Genomic DNA, 18,835 nt, shown 5'->3' with positions numbered 1-18,835 from the left:
AAGAAGTCTTTCAAGTTTGTCATCATATTTTTTAAAACTTGACAGGGTTATATCAAATGTACATATTTTTTTTTTACAATAATTAAAATATTTTGTTAACTTGAATTGGATTGATAGGTAGATCTTTGAGTTGTGACAATATTCTAAACCAATGACAAACATTTACAGGGAACTACAGGAACCTTTCCTAATAATCTTCCTTTTAAATTGGAATGAAAAAGGAAGACATTCATTTTTTTTATTCCTTTTATTTACGTAGAAAACCAGTTGTCATTTATCGTGTTAACAAGTTTTAGTCAACAAGACAGTGAATTTTCATCGAAATACACGCATGATGAGATATCGTGTATTACAATAGAATATGTTAAGATCTAAAGGGTTTATCTCTTGTCTTAACATCTACAACTTTCAATCACATTAGGAATGAGATAAATTCCTTCACCATGTTAAATCTGAGGTCTGTAAGATGCTGGAAATGAGTTTAACTGCCGTTAAGGCGTTATTGTCGACCTCATGTTTTGCGTGGAAGCCATTTTGAAATTGTAAACAAGGAAACAAAACAGAAGATTCGGATAATTCTGGACCGATTGAACTGAACCGTGATATCAGTTTAGCGTATCGTGAATTGAACCATGGAAATATATATCGCGATATACCGTCAAACAGTTTATCGTTGCACTCTTAATACCACCTAATGTATAACTTTTGGTTCCTTAGAGATGTCACATTGCATTTTAAAAAAAATTTAATTTATAAGACCAAGAAATTCATCAATAATATCCCAGGTATAAAAACTAAAATAAAAGAAATAAATTGAATGATAAAGAATTGCTTGGAAGTATCTATCTGTACGACTGTCTTGACGATAATTTTCTTTATTTAGCTGTTTTCTGCAAGAATTCTTGTTTCACCATTGCTAATACCAGGACATACACGTAATATGTAACACAAATACAAACACTACTGTAAGTTTACTTTTTCAGTGCACAAAGTATATTTTTAGTGAACAAAATATCTAACAAGAGGCCCAAGGGCCTTAACGGTCACCTGAGTATAAAACAACAATCCATAGAAGATCCATAAAGTATAAAATAAACTGATAGAAGGAGCTTTTGTAAATCTTTGATCGTCCATTGTGGCCCCACCCTATCCCCAGAGTCCAGAGTCATGATTTGAACTTGAATCTATACTACCTGAGGATGTATCCATGTAAATATAACCAATCATGGCTTTGCTGTTCTTGAGAAAAGAATTTTTTCAAGATTTTTCCTACATATTCCAATATAAAACTTTCATTGTCCATTGTGGCCCACCCCACCCCTGGGGATCATGATTTTAACAAACTTGAATCTACACTACGGAAGATGTTTCCACATTTCATCTTTCTTGGCCCAGTGGTTCTGGAGAAGATTTTTCCAATGTATTCCCATGTAAAACTTTGATCATCCATTGTGGACCTACTCCCAGGGGTCATGATTTGAACAAACTTGAATCTACACTACCTGAGGATGTTTCCAGATAAGTTTCATTTTTCTGGGCCCAGTGGTTCTGGAGAAGAAAATTTGTAAAGATTTTTTCTATGCATTTCTATGTAAAACTTTGATCATATCAAAATGACTAATCATGGCTTTGCAGTTCTTGAGAAGAAATTTTCCTATAAATTCCTATGTAAGACTTTGATCCTCCATTGTGGCCCTGCCCTACCCCCCGGGGGTCAGGATTTGAACAAACTTGAATCTACACTACCTGAGGATGCTTCCATATAAATATGACCAATCATGGCTTTGCTGTTCCTGAGAAGAAGATTTTTAAAGATTTTTCCTATATATTTCTATGTATAACTTTGATCGTCCATTCTGGCCCCACCCTACCCCCGGGGGTCATGATTTGAACAAACTTGAATCTACACTACCTGATGATGCTTCCATATAAATATGACTCATCACGACTTTGCTGTTCTTGAGAAGAAGATTTTTAAAGATTTTTTCTATATATTTCTATGTAAACTTTGATCATCCAATGTGGCCCTGCCCTACCCCCGGGGGTCAGGATTTGAACAAACTTGAATCTACACTATCTGAGGATGCTTCCATATAAATATGACCTATCATGGCTTTGCTGTTCCTGAGAAGAAGATTTTTAAAGATTTTTCCTATATATTTCTATGTATAACTTTGATCGTCCATTGTGGCCCCGCCCTACCCCCCGGGGTTATGATTTGAACAAACTTGAATCTACATTACCTGAGGATGCTTCCATATAAATATGACCAATCAGGGCTTACCCACAGTAGTTGTTCCTGAGAAGAAGATTTTTAAAGATTTTTCCTATATATCTCTATGTAAAACTTTGATCGTCCATTGTGGCCCCACCCTACCCCTGGGGGTCATGATTTTAACAAAATTGAGTCTACACTACCTGATGATGTTTCCATATAAGTTTCATCTTACCTGGTCCAGTGGTTCTTGAAAAGAACATTTTTAAAAGATACCATTAATTTTTCACTAATTCTTAATTATCTCCCCTTGGAAGAAGGTGTGGCCCTTCATTTGAACAAACTTGAATCATCTTTACCCAAGGATAGTTTGTGGCAAGTTTGGTGGAAATTGGCCCAGTGGTTCTTGAGAAGAAGTCAAAAATGTGAAAAGTTTATGCATGACGCACACCCGCACGCCGACGGACGAAAACAGATAGCAATAGGTCACCTGAGTGACTCAGGTGACCTAAAAAAGGAGGGGTTGCACACTATATACAAGTATAGGCATAATACCCCATCGAATATTCGTCATGTATCAGTAATGGAGTACACTCAAATCTATCATAACTTTCATCATCTATACTCTTGGATACTTCTAACTTTATATCAATTTAGTCAATTCAGAAAGATTAAGAGCTATTATAATTTGAAATAAAAAAGAAATATTAATATAGGCAACAAGCTAAGGGTATGCAATTGAAAAATGATAATCAGCTTTTGTAAATAATCCTTTGATGAATTACATTTTGTCACCAGAGGACAGACAAATCTGGTGCTGGACCAGTAATTTTACATGGCTACTGGTCATGTGGACTGATGAGTTAAAATGCTAAGCTGCGAACACTGGTGACACCACCACATTTCTAGAGATATCTTCCAAAGATAGTGAAATGGTCACATCTCTTTATTTGAATGAAATTAGCTGTTCATTCAAAATTAATTTGGACCATTTTTAAATGCTGCATGAAGATGGTGGCTAATGAATAACTTTTAAATGTTGTATGTGTAAAGTTGCAGACGGCAGATGGTTGCTACTGAATAACTTTGATCAGAAAAGCTCGCTTGAGCCAGAGCAAAATGTTTCCCTTGCCAAATTTGAAAAAGTTTGTTTGGCAACAAGCCTGATGCTGACCTGCTATAGGAATGCCCACAGCATAAGGATCCTGGCTGATAACATAAGGGGCCGGCGTAATGGCCGCCGCAGTCATCCCTAAATACATAAAATCACTTAAGCCATGCAAATAATGACCACAATATCAGGATAATAATATAAATCCTGATCAAAGTCAGGAGGAGAAATATAGATAAATGTGCACATTACAAAAGTTGATTTCATTTATTTAAAAAAAAGAAAGGCACCCAAAACTATGTAATTATCTTCATCAAACTGCTGAAGCCTGATTTTGTGAAGAAGGGAAAAAAAGCATTGCTTCCATAGTCTCTAATTGATTTTTTTTTTATTAGATGTCTTTAAAAGCTTTCTATAAATTCTACTGGTTTGAAAACATCCAATCATGCAGTATGAAAGAAATTTTAAAGGATCACTGGTTCCATCTCTATTTTTAAACACTTTATAAAGAAAGCATTCTTTCAAATTTAAGATTTCATGAAGTAGCAAAGAGCAATTATTTTTTGTTTGTTTGGGGTTTTTTTTCTTTAAAAAATAAAAAAAAAACAAAAAAAAAACCAAGATGTGTTTGTGAAACACTGATACTCCCGTACGGCAGCTTATGGCAAAGGTTAAAGTTTCTCAAATGCAAGTCAAAATCCAGCCCAAAAGATAAAATGTTGGTACCCAAAGAAAGGTCTTGTCTCGAGGAACATACCTGTGAAATTTGAAAGCCCTAGCTCCAACTGTTCAAAAGTTATGGCGAAGGTTAAAATTTTTTAAAAGTAAACGTCAAGGTCAAAGTTGTTGGTATCCGAAGGAAGGGGGTGTTGTCACAAGTATTACATATGTGAAGTATGAAAGCCCTAGCACCAACTGTTCAAAAGTTATGGCCAAGGTTAAAGTTTTACGAAAGTAGGTCAAACTCCAAGGTCAAGGTCAAAGGTCAAAGTGGTTGGTATCCAAAGGAAGGTCTTGTCACAAGGATTACATATGTAAAGTATAAAAGCCCTAGCACCAACCGTTCAAAAGTTATGGCCAAGGTTAAAGTTTTTCAAAAGTAGGTCAAACTCCAAGGTCAAGGTCAAAGAATCAAAGTGGTTGGTATCCAAAGGAAGGTCTTGTCACTAGGAATACACATGTGAAGTTTGAAATCTCAAGCACCAACTGTTCAAAAGTTATGGCCAATGTTAAAGTCTCATAAAATTTTGCAAAAGTGGGTCAAACTCCAAGGTCAAAAGGTCAAATATGATGGTACCCAAAGAAAGGCCTTGTCACAAAAAATACACGTCAAATATGAAAGTCATAGCTCTAACCAATCAAAAGTTATGGGCAAGGTTAAAGTTTTTGCAGACAAACAAACAGACAGACGGACAGACAGGGTAAAAACTATATACCCCTGAATCTTCGATACGGGGGCATAAAAACTATTAAAACATGATATTCTATGAAAGTAATTATGAATTCACAAAATTCATCATTTAATAAAGCCTAGAAAAAAATGTTTGTTTCTGGTTTCCAGACAGACCCTAATTTAGATCACCGACCCTAAATTTTTAAAAAATCCTTATTTTCAGTTTACTCTGATGCATAAAAATTTCTTTAAGTCACAGAATTGTCCTAAATAGTATTTCTTTTGTCATTTGTGCTGCTTAGATATTCTGTTTCAAGAAGTCCATCAAATGGAAAGAAACTTCACACATCAACAAAATAAATGTTTTTGCACTTAAAAATGTTTTGATCATAAATCTTGTAAAAATAATATCATGAAGAATATTGTCTACATATTTTTTGAATGACCCTCATATAAAATAGTTCTTATAAAACCTCTCTTGCACACAATTTGTGCAATAGAAAATCACCAGTGATCCCTTGTAAGGCAAAAGTATAAGAAACAAGACTTTCACATTTCAAACGAAAAAAAAGACTATATAAAAGCAATGCTACACAAAATAAAGCTTTAATAAATGTATTTAAAATAAACTCTGGACTTGACTCTAGCTGATGGTGGCATAGTACAAAACAGACAACATAATCATTATGACCCCCTCCGTTTCCTCAAATCAATGTATAAACGGCCCACAGGCCAACAAAAACTCTGGCTTTAAGCATTTATCTGCACAATATTCATATATTTAATATAAATTCTAATTGTTAGGGCTGGTAAATCACACCATGCATCCCTGTCTGAGTTCTTTGTCATTTTTGACAAGCTAACTGGTACTTCCAGTACAAATAATTTCTTTGAGACTTAATTTCAAAGCAGAACCAACACATGCATGTTATTTACCAGGAAAGGCCACAGGCACTTGGGGTATGGACCCCCCCCCCCCCACTTTTTTTCCATTTTTTTTTTCTTTTTAAATCTGGGGTAGAGTCACCTTTTTCCTGTTTTTGTATTTTAATATGCACTATATGTTATCAATAATGTAACTCTTTTCTCTCTATAAGCTGTTTTTAAATATATCGTTTTCGACTGATACATAAAAAGAGAGAAGGCTTGCAACTCTTTTCTCGTCATCTGCCTCACCTCGCTTAAACTTCGCCTGATTATTTATCTAAAGCACACGAACACATGGACCATGCATACGTCAATAAATTTGTTGCACATTCGTCTTCCTTTTCATATTTCCATTTAATTTTTATATGCCCCCGATTTGTAAATATTTCGATTAAATCACCTGCATTTAGGGTAAATTTTGTTGATGTGCACCAGCTGGGATGGAAAAACATCATAAATTCTAAAAGCTGGTTTAGATGGCATCATAGTGTAATTTAGTGATAGAAATATGCCAAAAGCAGAAGGGTAGGCAGGTCTGTAATTGTCATTACTTTGATGGGTCCTTTTATATGGGTTGAACTTTACCTCATGCATCATTTCAAAACTGTCTTCAGTCTAAATATATATATGGTGCATACATATGCCAGACAAAATTTCATCAGAAGAGGTACATGTGTAAATAAAAGTAAAGTTCATGTAAATTTCTTTCCACTGTGTTATTGCTGAAGAATGACTACTTTCCTCATGTATTTGTAGCATTGTATTTGATATAGAAATTCTCATTGATGATAGCATATCCCTATAGTTAAACATACTTGCAAATATGAGTTGGCTCGCAATGCCATTTTAAGCTTGGTGAGTTGTGGAAATTCCATTGAAAAACACACATTGACAATACATTAGACAAAAGTGTGTTTGCATGTTTACAACTGTATCTTTTAATTGCAGACTAATTAATGAATCTATTTCTAAAATAAGCTAGGTCAAGGCCAGAGTCTAAAAATTCAAAAATTTGTCTTTGTAGGTCAAACAACAGCCATTTTCAATTCAGATTATTCAGCAGAATACATTTCTTCCCCACTATAAAGAATAAAGTTATCAATTCTTTAAATAGCTATACACAACAATTTACCATTAATGCAAAATACAATCCACAGTATCACAATAGGACTACAAAACATGTACATACCACAAAAATGAAAATAGTGATAAAATTTGAAAGAGCTGTGATCATAACGAAAACCTACCCATCTGTTGTTGTTGTTGTGAGGCGAGGAACTGCTGTTGAGTCAACACGGCAATGGGCTGTTGTCTCTGTAATAACTGGAAATGTAAAGATCTAAAAGAGCCAGTCCAGCCAAAAAAATTAATTCTCTGCTTTTCAGCCACTTCTAAATCAAATTTAAGCATTCTTCAAAGCTTATGTTTTTTTCAATCAAATTATGATCATTATGCAGCCATGGGCATAAACAATTCTGCAGGGAAAAAGTACCCAAAGGATAAAAAATATCTTGTCTTATTCCAGCCCCTTCCTAATTTGACTACTTGAGATCCTTTTGTGTCTGAGGAGATTTATATATTGTTCTACATGTACATATTACTATGTGGAACTTCAAACCCTTATTGTGACCCTTCCTGAACCAAGCAGGTCAAAGTTTAACTAAACTTGACTGTACATATACTACAGTCTAAAGCCATGCTTTATTTTTCTCAGATTCTGCATTTAAAAAAAAAAACCAAGAGGCCCATGAACCACAATGCTCACCTGAGTCACTTTGGCCCTGCTGGTTTTCATCAGATTTTTCCTCTTGTAATACTTTGATTCCCTATTGGGACCCCATCCTACCCGGAGAGGCAATGATTTGAACAATTTAGATTCTACACTATTTCAGGAAGCTTCCACATAAGTCTCAGCTTTACTAGCCCAGTGGTTCTTGAGAAGAAGATTTTTAAAGATTTTTCCTATATATTTCAATATAAAAATTTTGATCCCCTATTGTGACCCCATCCTAACCCCGGGGGCATGATTGAACAATTTAGAATCTACACTACCTCGGGAAGTTTTCACGTAAGTTTCAGTTTTACTGGCCCAGTTGGTTACTGAGAAGAAGATTTTTCTAATGACCCCACCCTATTTTTGTTTTTTCTTGATTATCTCCCCTTAGGAGGTTTGGCCCTTCCTTTTAACAATTTAAACTGTCCTCCTCCCAAAGATGCTTTGTACCAACTTTGGTAAAAATTGGCCCAGTGGTTCTTGAGAAGTTGAAAATGTGAAAAGTTTACACACAGACGGACGGACAGATGGACGACAGACAATGGGTGATCAGAAAATCTTACTTGAGCTTTCAGCTCAGGTGAGCTAAAAACATGTAGAGCATAGACTAAGTTTCTCCTTCCTTCTTCAGTAAGGATATACATGCTTGTTAGAGATATTTTTCTTGTTTTATTAGGAATTTTCCTCTGCCACTACAGTTCATGTACAATACACAATTACTACATGTATACATAATTATCAAATAATCTGTAGAATGCTTATCCTTCTGTAAGATTGAATATTTGATGATTTTTTGTTATATTCCAAGAAGTTTATTTCCATTTGCAATACTTTTTTTAGATGACCTACATGTACTAAGAAGAAGAATGTTCTTTCACCGGGTCAAGAGGTCATGACATGATGTTGCTAGGTCACAAAGTTATTGGTGTAATATTTCAATTTGATTCTTTGCCTCAAATGTAGATATAAGTACTAAATAACGATGTTAGTAAAAGTTCACTGGGAAATGAACTTGGTTGGTAAATGACAAAAACCAATGGCAAGCCCTTCAGTCTTCATAGGATTTGTTCATAAGGCCAACCAAGATCGTTCTCAGTGAACTTTTTAACATTATTTATTACTTGAAAGGAAAACTATGCAAGAAGAGGTAACAATCTAGTATCTCAATACATTTGTGTATTATTGACTTACTTGATTGTAATCCATGTTGAAATTTGGACTGTCCATTGAGGAAGGCATTCCCATCTGGTTACTGTAGTCAAACTGTACGGGATCAATTCCCACAGGTTCAACAAAAGGTGCAGGATCAAGCTGGAACCCTGGCTGTGGGAAGTGGGGCTGCTGATTGTGGTCTAAATATTCCCCACCATCTGGCTTCACAGTCAATTTTGGCATGTCCATTCCAGGTATGGGATTATCAGCATTGGGCGAGTTCTGGTGACTGTTTCTTCTGTTACTACAAAAAATAAGTTTCAAATTTTTCCCGAACAAAAATTCTAATCAAAGAGCATACCAACCATGCACGAGTGGTAGTTCTCTTCCTTACAATTTTCTTTTTAACAAGAGGCCCATGGGCCTTGAATCGATCTTCTGATGAACTGTACAACCTATCACTTCTATTTGAAGCCTCAAAGTATCCTGTATATTTACATAAACCCTTGAAATTCCAATTCACACTCTGAGAACCCAAGATGATTCTAAGCCAATTAGTACCTGAGAGTTGGTCATGGTGACCTACTTATCACTTGTCATTCTCTGAGGACCCATCAACTAAGTTTGATGATTCTAAGCCAATTAATACCTAAAATATTTTTTAAAATTATAATCATAAAATTTTATAAGTAGGTCAAAGTGACCTACTTTTCAATTGTTTTACTCCAAGGACCCAAGATGCATCAACTGACAAAGTTTGATGATTCTAAGCCAATTAGTACCTGTAATATTTAATTAAAGCCATAAATTTTCAAAAGTAGGTCACCATGACCTACTTTTCAGTTGCTGTACTCCGAGGACCAAAGATACATCGACTGACAAAGTTTGATGATTCTAGCCAATAAGTACCCAAAATATTTAATTACAGCCATAAATTTTCAAAAGTAGGTCACAGTGACCTACTTTTCAGTCAACCTACTCCGAGGACCAAAGATGCATCAACTGACAAATTTTGACGATTCTAAGCCAAATAATTCCTGAAAATATTAAATACAGCCATAAAATTTCAAAAGTAGGTCACCGTGACCTACTTTTCAGTTGTTGTACTCTGAGGACCCAAGACGCATCAACTGACAAAGTTTAATGATTCTAAGCCAATTAGTACCCGAAATATTTGATTAAAGCCATAAATTTTCAAAAGTAGGTCACCGTGACCTACTTTTCAGTTGTTGTACTCCGAGGACCCATGACGCATAAACTGACAAAGTTTTATGATTCTAAGCCATTTAGTACCCGAGATATTTTATTAAAGCCATAAATTTTCAGAAAGTAGGTCACCGTGACCTACTTTTTAGTCGACCTACTCCGAAGACCCATGACGCATCAACTGACAAAGTTTGATGATTCTAAGCCAATTAGTACCCGAAATATTTGATTAAAGCCATAAATTTTCAAAAGTAGGTCACCGTGACTTACTTTTCAGTTGTTGTACTCCGAGGACCCATGACGCATAAACTGACAAAGTTTTATGATTCTAAGCCATTTAGTACCCAAAATATTTTATTAAAGCCATAAATTTTCAGAAAGTAGGTCACGGTGACCTACTTTTTAGTCGACCTACTCCGAAGACCCATGACGCATCAACTGACAAAGTTTGATGATTCTAAGCCAATTAGTACCCGAAATATTTAATTAAAGCCATAAATTTTCAAAAGTAGGTCACGGTGACCTACTTTTTAGTTGATCTACTCTGAAGACCCAAGATGCATCAACTGACAAAGCTTGATGATTCTAAGCCAATTTGTACCAGGTATATTTAATTAACGCCATAAATTTTCAAAAGTAGGTCACTGTGACCTACTTTTTAGTCGACCTACTCCGAAGACCCAAGATGCATCAACTGACAAAGTTTGATGATTCTAAGCCAATAAGTACCCAAAATATTTAATTACAGTCATATAAATTGAAAAGTAGGTCACGGTGACCTACTTTTCAGTTGACCTTTTTTGAGGACCCAAGATGCATCAACTTACAAAGTTTTATGATCATAGGACTTAAAATGTCCAAATTATGCCTCTAAAACGCTTTGAAATCGAATGCCTGCAAAGTTCAAAAAGTAGGTCACTGTGACCTACTTTTTAATAAATATGTTTTATGGCCCCAAGAGGCATCATCTTACAAGATTTAATGATTCTAAGCCTCCCCGTATTCGAATTAATGACCTTAATTGTTTTGAAAAAGATTAGCCATAAAATTCAACAAGTAGGTCAAGGTGACCTACTTTTTAAGTGACGTACTTTGACGACCCAAGATGCATCAACTGACAAAGTTTGATGATCATAGGCCTTAAATTGTTCAAAATATGCCTCTAAATCATTATGAAAAAGAATGGCCGCAAAATTTGAAAAGTAGGTCACCGTGACCTACTTTTGAGTCAACATGATATGAGGTCCTTAGATGCACCAACTGAAAAGATTTGATGATCCTAGTCCTTATAGTAAGCAAAATATCAACATTTTAATAAAATGTAATTTTTGGTCAACTTTGAAGTGACCTTGAGACCACGCCCTTTGCCCCAGGGTAAATCCCCGTGCAAATTTTAATCTACAACATATCCTCATCTTTTTGTGTAAGTTTGGTGATAATCTGCCCAGTGGTTCTTGAGAAGAAGATTTTTTAGCAACCAGTACTTTTGTTTCTATTTTCCTAATTATCTCCCCTTGTTAAAGGGTCACAACCCCAGTTTTGGTATAAAAGGGAGCCCTTGGGCCAAGGATACCCTGTGACAAATTTGACAATAATTGGCCAAGGGGTTCTTGAGTTATGGCCCATATTCTAAAAAGTTTACGCACACCGCACAAATGGCCATAGCATTAGCTCTTTGAGCCTTTGGCTCAGAAGAGCTAAAAAGTTTAGGCACACCGCACAAATGGCCATAGCATTAGCTCTTTGAGCCTTTGGCTCAGAAGAGCTAATAAAACCACATCTTGTGTTCTTAAACTTAATACACCTTTCAACTATTTTAACTAACAGTATACTAATTCCTAGGCAGTTTAAAATTTTCAGTTATTCCTATGCAAAATTTTGACATCACTGGGGTCTTTCCTTATCCCCCAGGAGCCATCACTTTTTTTTTTTTACTGCTAAAAACTGATTCTCATTTTCAACATGAAACTGATCTCTTATGGATTCTCCAACTGAGTCCTAGTTGTTTTGATTTCAAAGAAGAATGGATTATACAATGCATGGCCGTGTTTGCACACCAATTTGAATAAGGATTTGATCCTCTTTATGGCTATCTTGTCCCTTACGACATCATTTGTACAAAATTTAATTAACACTGCCTGGGATGTTGCTGAACAATAGGTTAATGTTTCCTACTGATGCCCCTTTGTTTTTGGAAAAATGTCAAAGAATTGTTTCTATGCAATCCTTTGTTTTTCCCCATACAAGACATGGCACTTTTACAGTAATGCTACCATGCAACTTGGTAAGTACCTGTAGTCCTCATCAATGCCATTCTGTAGCAAACCATTGGCTGGTAAATTTTCTTGTTTTTCATCTACTCTCTCCCCATCATGACCTTCAAATGGGGAAGGAGTCTTGCTCTTTTTATCCCCTTGTGGATCCATTCCCGGTTCTTGTGGTGGTCCATGCATCTGCAGAATGTACAGGCATACATATAATCCTTAAAATGTTTCACTGCTTATCATTTTTGCATTTTCTAATATGATGCACGATGTATATACTCTATACATGTACCTCCTTACAAGTGCACATATAAGATAGACATCAATACAGTTTCTGTATCAAAAATTTAGTCGGTCCTGTGAAAAGCATGAGACAGTCTGTATATAATTATTTTTTTTATCTTGAACACAGCTTAACATTATACATACAAATTAATGCTTTGGTATTAATCTTACGAATTATAGCACTATAAATCTTGAGGAAGTCAACATTTTTTACTTGAATATTTAAACCCTTTCCCTGCCCAACACTGACACAAGATTTTTAAAAGCACTAGTCCATATGGACTAATTTACCTTGACTTCAACTAAATCTGCAGAGCAGTTCACTTAGTTAGCCAAGAGCTTAAAATAAGAATCAAAATCCTGACATTCTTTGTAACATGTACATGTATCTGCAACTCTCAAAATTCTTCTTCTATACTCAGGACTGGTAAAATGTTTCAAACAAATGATTTTAATCGATACTTTCAAGTGTATAAAAGATGCAGATTATTTGGGTAGTTCAAAACATTAATCAAGACGAATTACTGCAAGGAGAGATTTTAATAGTCTGAAGGACATTTCACAAGTCATTTTGACAGATTCCCAAACATTAGTCAATTTTGAACACGACAAGTCTCAACATACATGTAACCAACTTTTCTAAATACAGGGGACAATACCATCTGAATTTGGTTCCTTCCCTTTGCATGTAATTCAAATTCTAATATAACATACATACCTTGAACTTCCTCATCTGAAAAAGTCAAATATTGCAATTTAGTACGAGATGGACAGATACAAACCAATAAGAGAAACTATCTTAACATGATAAATATTCCACTTGTATATAAATGCACATTACATTTTATGACCTCATTAAATACAATGTTTAAAAATTATATGAAAAAGACAGACTCTGTGACTATGACATCAACGTACCAAATTGTTTTCTTGATGTTTGTTTTCAGTGAATGGTCTTATGAACTTTAAATGATCCACTAGGTGTTGATAGCAACTTTTCATGGGAAAAGTGAAAACCCCAATACTTACATTCTGCATAAATGGGCCAGGTGGTGGTCCTCCCTTTCCCCGGAGTCGGGCATCCAGCTCTTTACTGGTGGGGGATCCACCCAAGACATATTCAACCATGTCTACTCCTAATGCTCCTGGCTCTGTACACAAAATGAGTTACTTCTGTTCAATCTCAATCCATAACTATAATTTTATACATACAATTATACATTATTAAAGGTTTCAGAATGGTGGTCACTGTTGGACATTTTACTTTCTTTTTTCAGGTTTATGTCAAACATGTGCATTTTGTCAGAAAACAAACCTGACATGCTACCTCAAAACTTTAACCAGTGAGACTGAGAGGGCTTTGTCAATAAAAAATAAGGGGAGCAGTTATGTGTGAAAACATCTACATTGTCCCCCAATGGGAAGTGTTCGGTTTAATGTATCCATTTGACTTTGATTAAGTGATTCTTAAATGCACTGGTGTCTTTTCAATAGCATTCTCCATCAATACATAATTTTATAAGTAAAAATGTGTACAATTAAAAAAATTTCAGATTATTGTATCACAAAAGTCATATCAATAATCTCAATCTTTAATCTTGACCCCTGATCAAGTGACCTAGAAAATCTCCTGTCCAACCATTCTCCAATACACAATACAACCACAGCATTACAACATTGCATTACATGGACACATCAATAATCTTAACCTTTAACCTTGACATCAGATCTGGAGACCCCCAAATCTCTAAATATCTTTTTTATCTCTTTTTTATCTATATTTGAACCTTTAACTTACATGTAAGTGAGCTACTTGGACACAAGGCACAAGAAAGGCAATCAAATATAGATGCCAATAGATCAAATGAGTACCTCTAGTGACTTACAAACTAAAGCATATATTTGGTCCTGTATGTGTGTATCCAAATAAACAGGAAACATTTGTTTATCAGTCACTACCTGGTGGATTTCCCCAAGTATCTTCCCTGGTGGTCCATGGATTTCCTGGAAACATTCCTTTCCCCTGATCACCTCCTTGCTTTGGCCCATCTCCAATCTCCCAGATCTTTTTGGCAGTGTTAGGCATCTAAAAGATAAAATCAAAGATGTTTGTAAAACATACAGCATATGCACCCTCACCCTATCCTTTAAGTGGCATACATATATATACAAAAAGTGTGTTATTATATATACTTTTTTTTTTTTTGGAAAACTGTGTTTTAGTGGGAAAAAAATTTGTTGATAGAACTTTGCTTTTACAATCCATCAGAAAATAGGAATCAAGCTATTAAAGTTAAGATTTTTGCTTCTTTGGACCATGTACACTTTCTGCAAATTAACATACTTCTCTGCTAATAGACATCCCATGAAAATCTCTCTCTATGTCTTGTACGGTTGCTATGTTTCGAGACTGAAATGCAGAGCAAATGATAAAATATTAACTGTACAACTATGAATAACATAATAAAAACAGAAATGTCAGTAAAATAGAGAACAAGCCTGTGCAATATAAAATCCATCTACATGCATGGAATTTTCAAACAAGAATAAAGACCAGAAAAATTCAACAATAGCTGTCAAATTCATGATAAGTGTAAAAAAAAAAGTTTATGGTTATCATGCGTCTCTCCTGGGTTGGTGTCTATAGGGCCACGACATATAAAGAAAGAGAGAGACTGGTTTGTTTGCCACTGACACAGCTGCTGGAAGACCACCTGTCTCTAGAGTCAGGGGGCCCTGCTTCAAATTGTTGTCTAATCGTCTTATCGATTACATTTTTTTTCCCCCTTTTACTTCTCTGTAGGGTTGATATTTTTTAAAAAGGAATCTATAGTAATTTCAAGGACTGTAATAATATAAATTGACAAAATTGGACTTCAACATGTTCAAGAATTTCGTTTTTTTCAACTAGTTTCACTGATACTCCCAACAGAAACTTAGATTCCCTTGAGGGGAGAGGGGTACAAAATATTTACACTTGCAGACAAAATTTCATACAGGCTATGTCTTCAAGATGAGAATTTATTCTTGATATACTGACGTGCTCTATGATGCTGTCGTCTCCAATTGCCCATCTCTTATTGGTGTAACTGTTAAGTTCTAAATCAGTCTGAGGGCGCTGGAAAAAATACCCGACAGTAGCATCGTCTTGTGACCGACTTCCAGGAACACTGTTATTGTTTTGTCGACCTGCGATTTCATGAGGTCCATTTGCCATCATTCGCGGTCCGTTCTGCCAAGACACGTCGTTCATTCTGAGTTCTTGGAACCACAGCTCATGCTATACGTTTTCCACCTACAAAAGTATTAACAGTTCACGCCATGACATCCTTTTGTTATCATAGTGCAGGGCATTTCACACTATCAGTGTCTTGCAACAGTCATAACAATGGCGGGAGACGACAGACAGGAAGCTAATCTACATACGTAACAATGAGCTAAAGGAAGAAATTTCTGCAAGAACTAAATTATCGCATTAATAAATAAATTATTGATCTATGATTTGCGCGTGTAGTTTTACCCAGACAATCTACTAACAAACCGTGATGACATCAGATTTCGATGTCCCCTTTAACGTAAACATCACAACATGGCGATTGACAATGTTTTGGTCGAACAAGGAATTTTGGGTAATATGTATGCATTAGCAGTGACGTCATATGGTGGGAAACGTGAACCATACCATGTTAATGTTTGGTTCAGAAAAGATTACAAAGAACATGAAGAATATATATTAAAATAAATGAATAAATAAAAGAAAATAAACTGTGAGGCCATTCATCATTTAAGTTACCAGCAAATATTAATTCCACGGTCATTTTAAAATTCATTTGAAGAAGGAGGGAATATTAATATAAATGGACTATTCTACAAAATAATATACAGTATGTACAAATATAGTTATATCTCGATTAAAATTGATAATAAATTAACCCAACCTTTCTCAACCGAACTAGGAGTAAGACAAGGTGATGTCTTAAGCCAAATATATTCAAAACATTCTTAAATGATCTTTCAAATTTTCTTTAAAAAGACATTAATTGTTAACTCAGTCTCACTTTTTCAACAAGCAAATAGGAGCTTTATTATAGGCAGATGATTTAGTACTATTATCTGACAACCAGCTATCTTTGCGACAAAAGCTCGCTATGCTATACAAATATTGTAAAGAATGGTGTTTGGAAATCAATGTTAACAAAACAAAAATAATTATTTTCAACAGAAGTGGGCATTTAATAAAAGAAAAGTTTTCAATTAATGGTATTAATATAGAATGTGTTAAAACAATTCATATACATGTATATACTTAGGTATAATACTCTCAAATTCTGGTTCTTTCAAAGAGGCAAGGTCTCATCTGTATAACAAAGCTTTAAAGATTGGGAGATTGAAAAAGAAAATCTTCGTATGAAATTTTGTAAATTTATCATTGGATCAGGGAAAAAAGTATCAATATTGCAGTTCTATCAGAGCTGGGTAGACAACCAATATTTTATTCTATTATTATAGCAATTATCTCTTACTGGCATAGACTTGAGAACATGCCCGAGAATTCTTTGTTATACAATGCATACAAAGACAGTATGATCTTGGACAGTTCAGTGTAATATAAATAGTTGGTTTTCAAATGTAACATATTTATGTAAGAAAATGGGCATACTTTGGTCTAAATGTAAATCAATGCAACTATAATAACTTTAAAGAAACAACTGAAAAAAATTAGTAGAGAGGATTTCCTTCAATACTGGTTTATAAAAAGAGAAGAGCTAGGGTTGTCTGTCGGGTAACCTTACAACATATTTCTATGTAACAAAAAGTTTTGAAATTGAAAAGTATTTATTCTAAAAAAAAATTTGAACAAAGAAAAATTATATGTAAATATAGAATAAGTGCACATAATCTCAGAATTGAAAGTGGAAGATATGAAAAAATGTAAACACAGAAAGACAGCAAACCATTCTTGCAAGAAATGAAAGGATTTGTAGAATGTGCAACATGAATTGTGTGGAAGATGAGATTCACTCACTGATTGAATGTCCATTATAAACATGATAGACATGATTTTTTTGAGAATATTGCTAAAAATAATTAAAAAAATTATAGTTTAACAAATAAAGAAATCCTTTTGTGGATTATGTCTAATGAGAATGATATGGTGCTTATCAAGCTGGGTAATTTTTTAATCAATATTTTTAAAATAAGAAATAGTGAATTATATAATGTTAAAAAGAACCAAATAAATGCAAAAGAGTAATAATATTAAATTACTAATACTTTAGTACAAATATACATGTTACAAATTCTTTGTACGTATGCTAATTATCTCTCTCTCTCTCTCTCTCTCTCTCTCTCTCTCTCTCTCTCTCTCTATATATATATATATATATTAAAGCATTTATTATTGGTAATCCCCATCTGCTATAATCATCATCATCTTCTTTAGTTATTTTCTGTTCTTTTCTTTTAATATCGGCATGTTGCTGCTATCAATTTTGAATTTCTTCTTGTGTATATTATTCTTTACTTGTATGCCCTGAGGGGCCCCAAATTGGTATCAATAAATCTTATCTACACATGAGAGGTCAGAGATATATAATTATATATAAAACCATATAAAATTTATGTCTCTGGAGAGGTTAAACCCCCCCCCCCTTCCCTTTCCTCAATCCCCTGGACCCACCACACGTGCAGTTGTTTTAGACTAGATCAGTGTAACAAGCAATTATCATTATTTTATGCTTGCATGCATTTATTTATTATAATATTTTTAAATGCGTTGAATTATGCTTTTATTACATAGTACATCAGTTTATCAAGTAGATGCCAACGAAGTTATCAATGGGGGGGGGGGGGGTAAGTAAGGAATGCCAACTTTCACTGCCACTGCATGCAAACTGCAGGTTGCCACTGTCAACTGCAGGTTGCCACTGCCAACTGCTGACCACCACTGATCATTTACCTTTAATGCTAATAGTTTAATAATCTATCAGCTGATTGCAGAACTGAGGTAATAATTAATTAAAGATAAGAAGAAACTAAAAATGAACGTATTCAGGAATTTTTACGGGGCGGAGAAAGGGGGTACGTAGGTGTGTAATTTCTTCTGGACAACGGAAAATTAACTCAAAATTCTCTGAAAGAAAAACAACCAAAAAACTTTTTTCGGGAGGAGGGTAAGGCGCGGATCCAGGAATTTTTTCCAAGGGGGGGGGGTCCATCCCAGTCAATAAAAAAATTCTTGACAAGCAAATAAAACAAAACAAAACAAACAAAAACAAAAAAAAACTAAATTCTCTTCCCAAACGTATTTAACCCAGAAAATTTCCTGACAAGCAAAAAAAAAAAAAAAAAAAAAAAGGGAAAATCCATTTCCAAACGTGAAAAACACATATTTCGTGGTGGTGATGATGGGGTCAACGTTTTCTAGGGGTCCAAAGTCATTTTTTATTTGCTTCACTATATACTTTTAATAACTCTGCAAATTCAAGGGGGGTCCGGACCCCCCGAC

The 18,835-nt window shown here is 34.7% G+C and overlaps 1 protein-coding gene across 3 annotated transcripts in view; it reads right to left on the bottom strand.

The window, feature by feature from the left end:
• The window catches only part of LOC133186046 (pumilio homolog 2-like), a 32,421-nt gene extending 16,445 nt beyond the window's left edge, over positions 1-15,976 (bottom strand). Inside the window, exons 1-10 of one of the 3 annotated variants that reach the window (XM_061321328.1) lie at positions 15,869-15,976; positions 15,368-15,622; positions 14,672-14,737; positions 14,287-14,413; positions 13,357-13,478; positions 13,046-13,060; positions 12,071-12,231; positions 8,612-8,876; positions 6,894-6,969; positions 3,390-3,467 (exon numbers count right to left, since the gene is read on the bottom strand). In XM_061321328.1, the coding sequence (XP_061177312.1) occupies positions 3,390-3,467; positions 6,894-6,969; positions 8,612-8,876; positions 12,071-12,231; positions 13,046-13,060; positions 13,357-13,478; positions 14,287-14,413; positions 14,672-14,737; positions 15,368-15,580 (1,123 nt within the window). In that variant the 5' untranslated portion in view covers positions 15,581-15,622; positions 15,869-15,976. Of the gene's footprint in view, positions 1-3,389; positions 3,468-6,893; positions 6,970-8,611; positions 8,877-12,070; positions 12,232-13,045; positions 13,061-13,356; positions 13,479-14,286; positions 14,414-14,671; positions 14,738-15,367; positions 15,623-15,847 lie in introns of all 3 variants that reach the window. The other 2 variants (XM_061321342.1, XM_061321336.1) reach the window with 2 other exon arrangements.
• Between the last annotated feature and the right edge of the window lie 2,859 nt (positions 15,977-18,835).

The sequence above is a fragment of the Saccostrea echinata genome, unplaced genomic scaffold (genome assembly GCF_033153115.1).
Source record: "Saccostrea echinata isolate AGI-Se365-2 ecotype Australia unplaced genomic scaffold, CSIRO_AGI_Sech_v1 ptg000001l, whole genome shotgun sequence".
Classification (NCBI taxonomy): domain Eukaryota; kingdom Metazoa; phylum Mollusca; class Bivalvia; order Ostreida; family Ostreidae; genus Saccostrea; species Saccostrea echinata.
The sequence above is the reverse complement of the archived record's forward strand: the minus strand, read 5'-3'. Positions and strand labels throughout refer to the sequence as shown.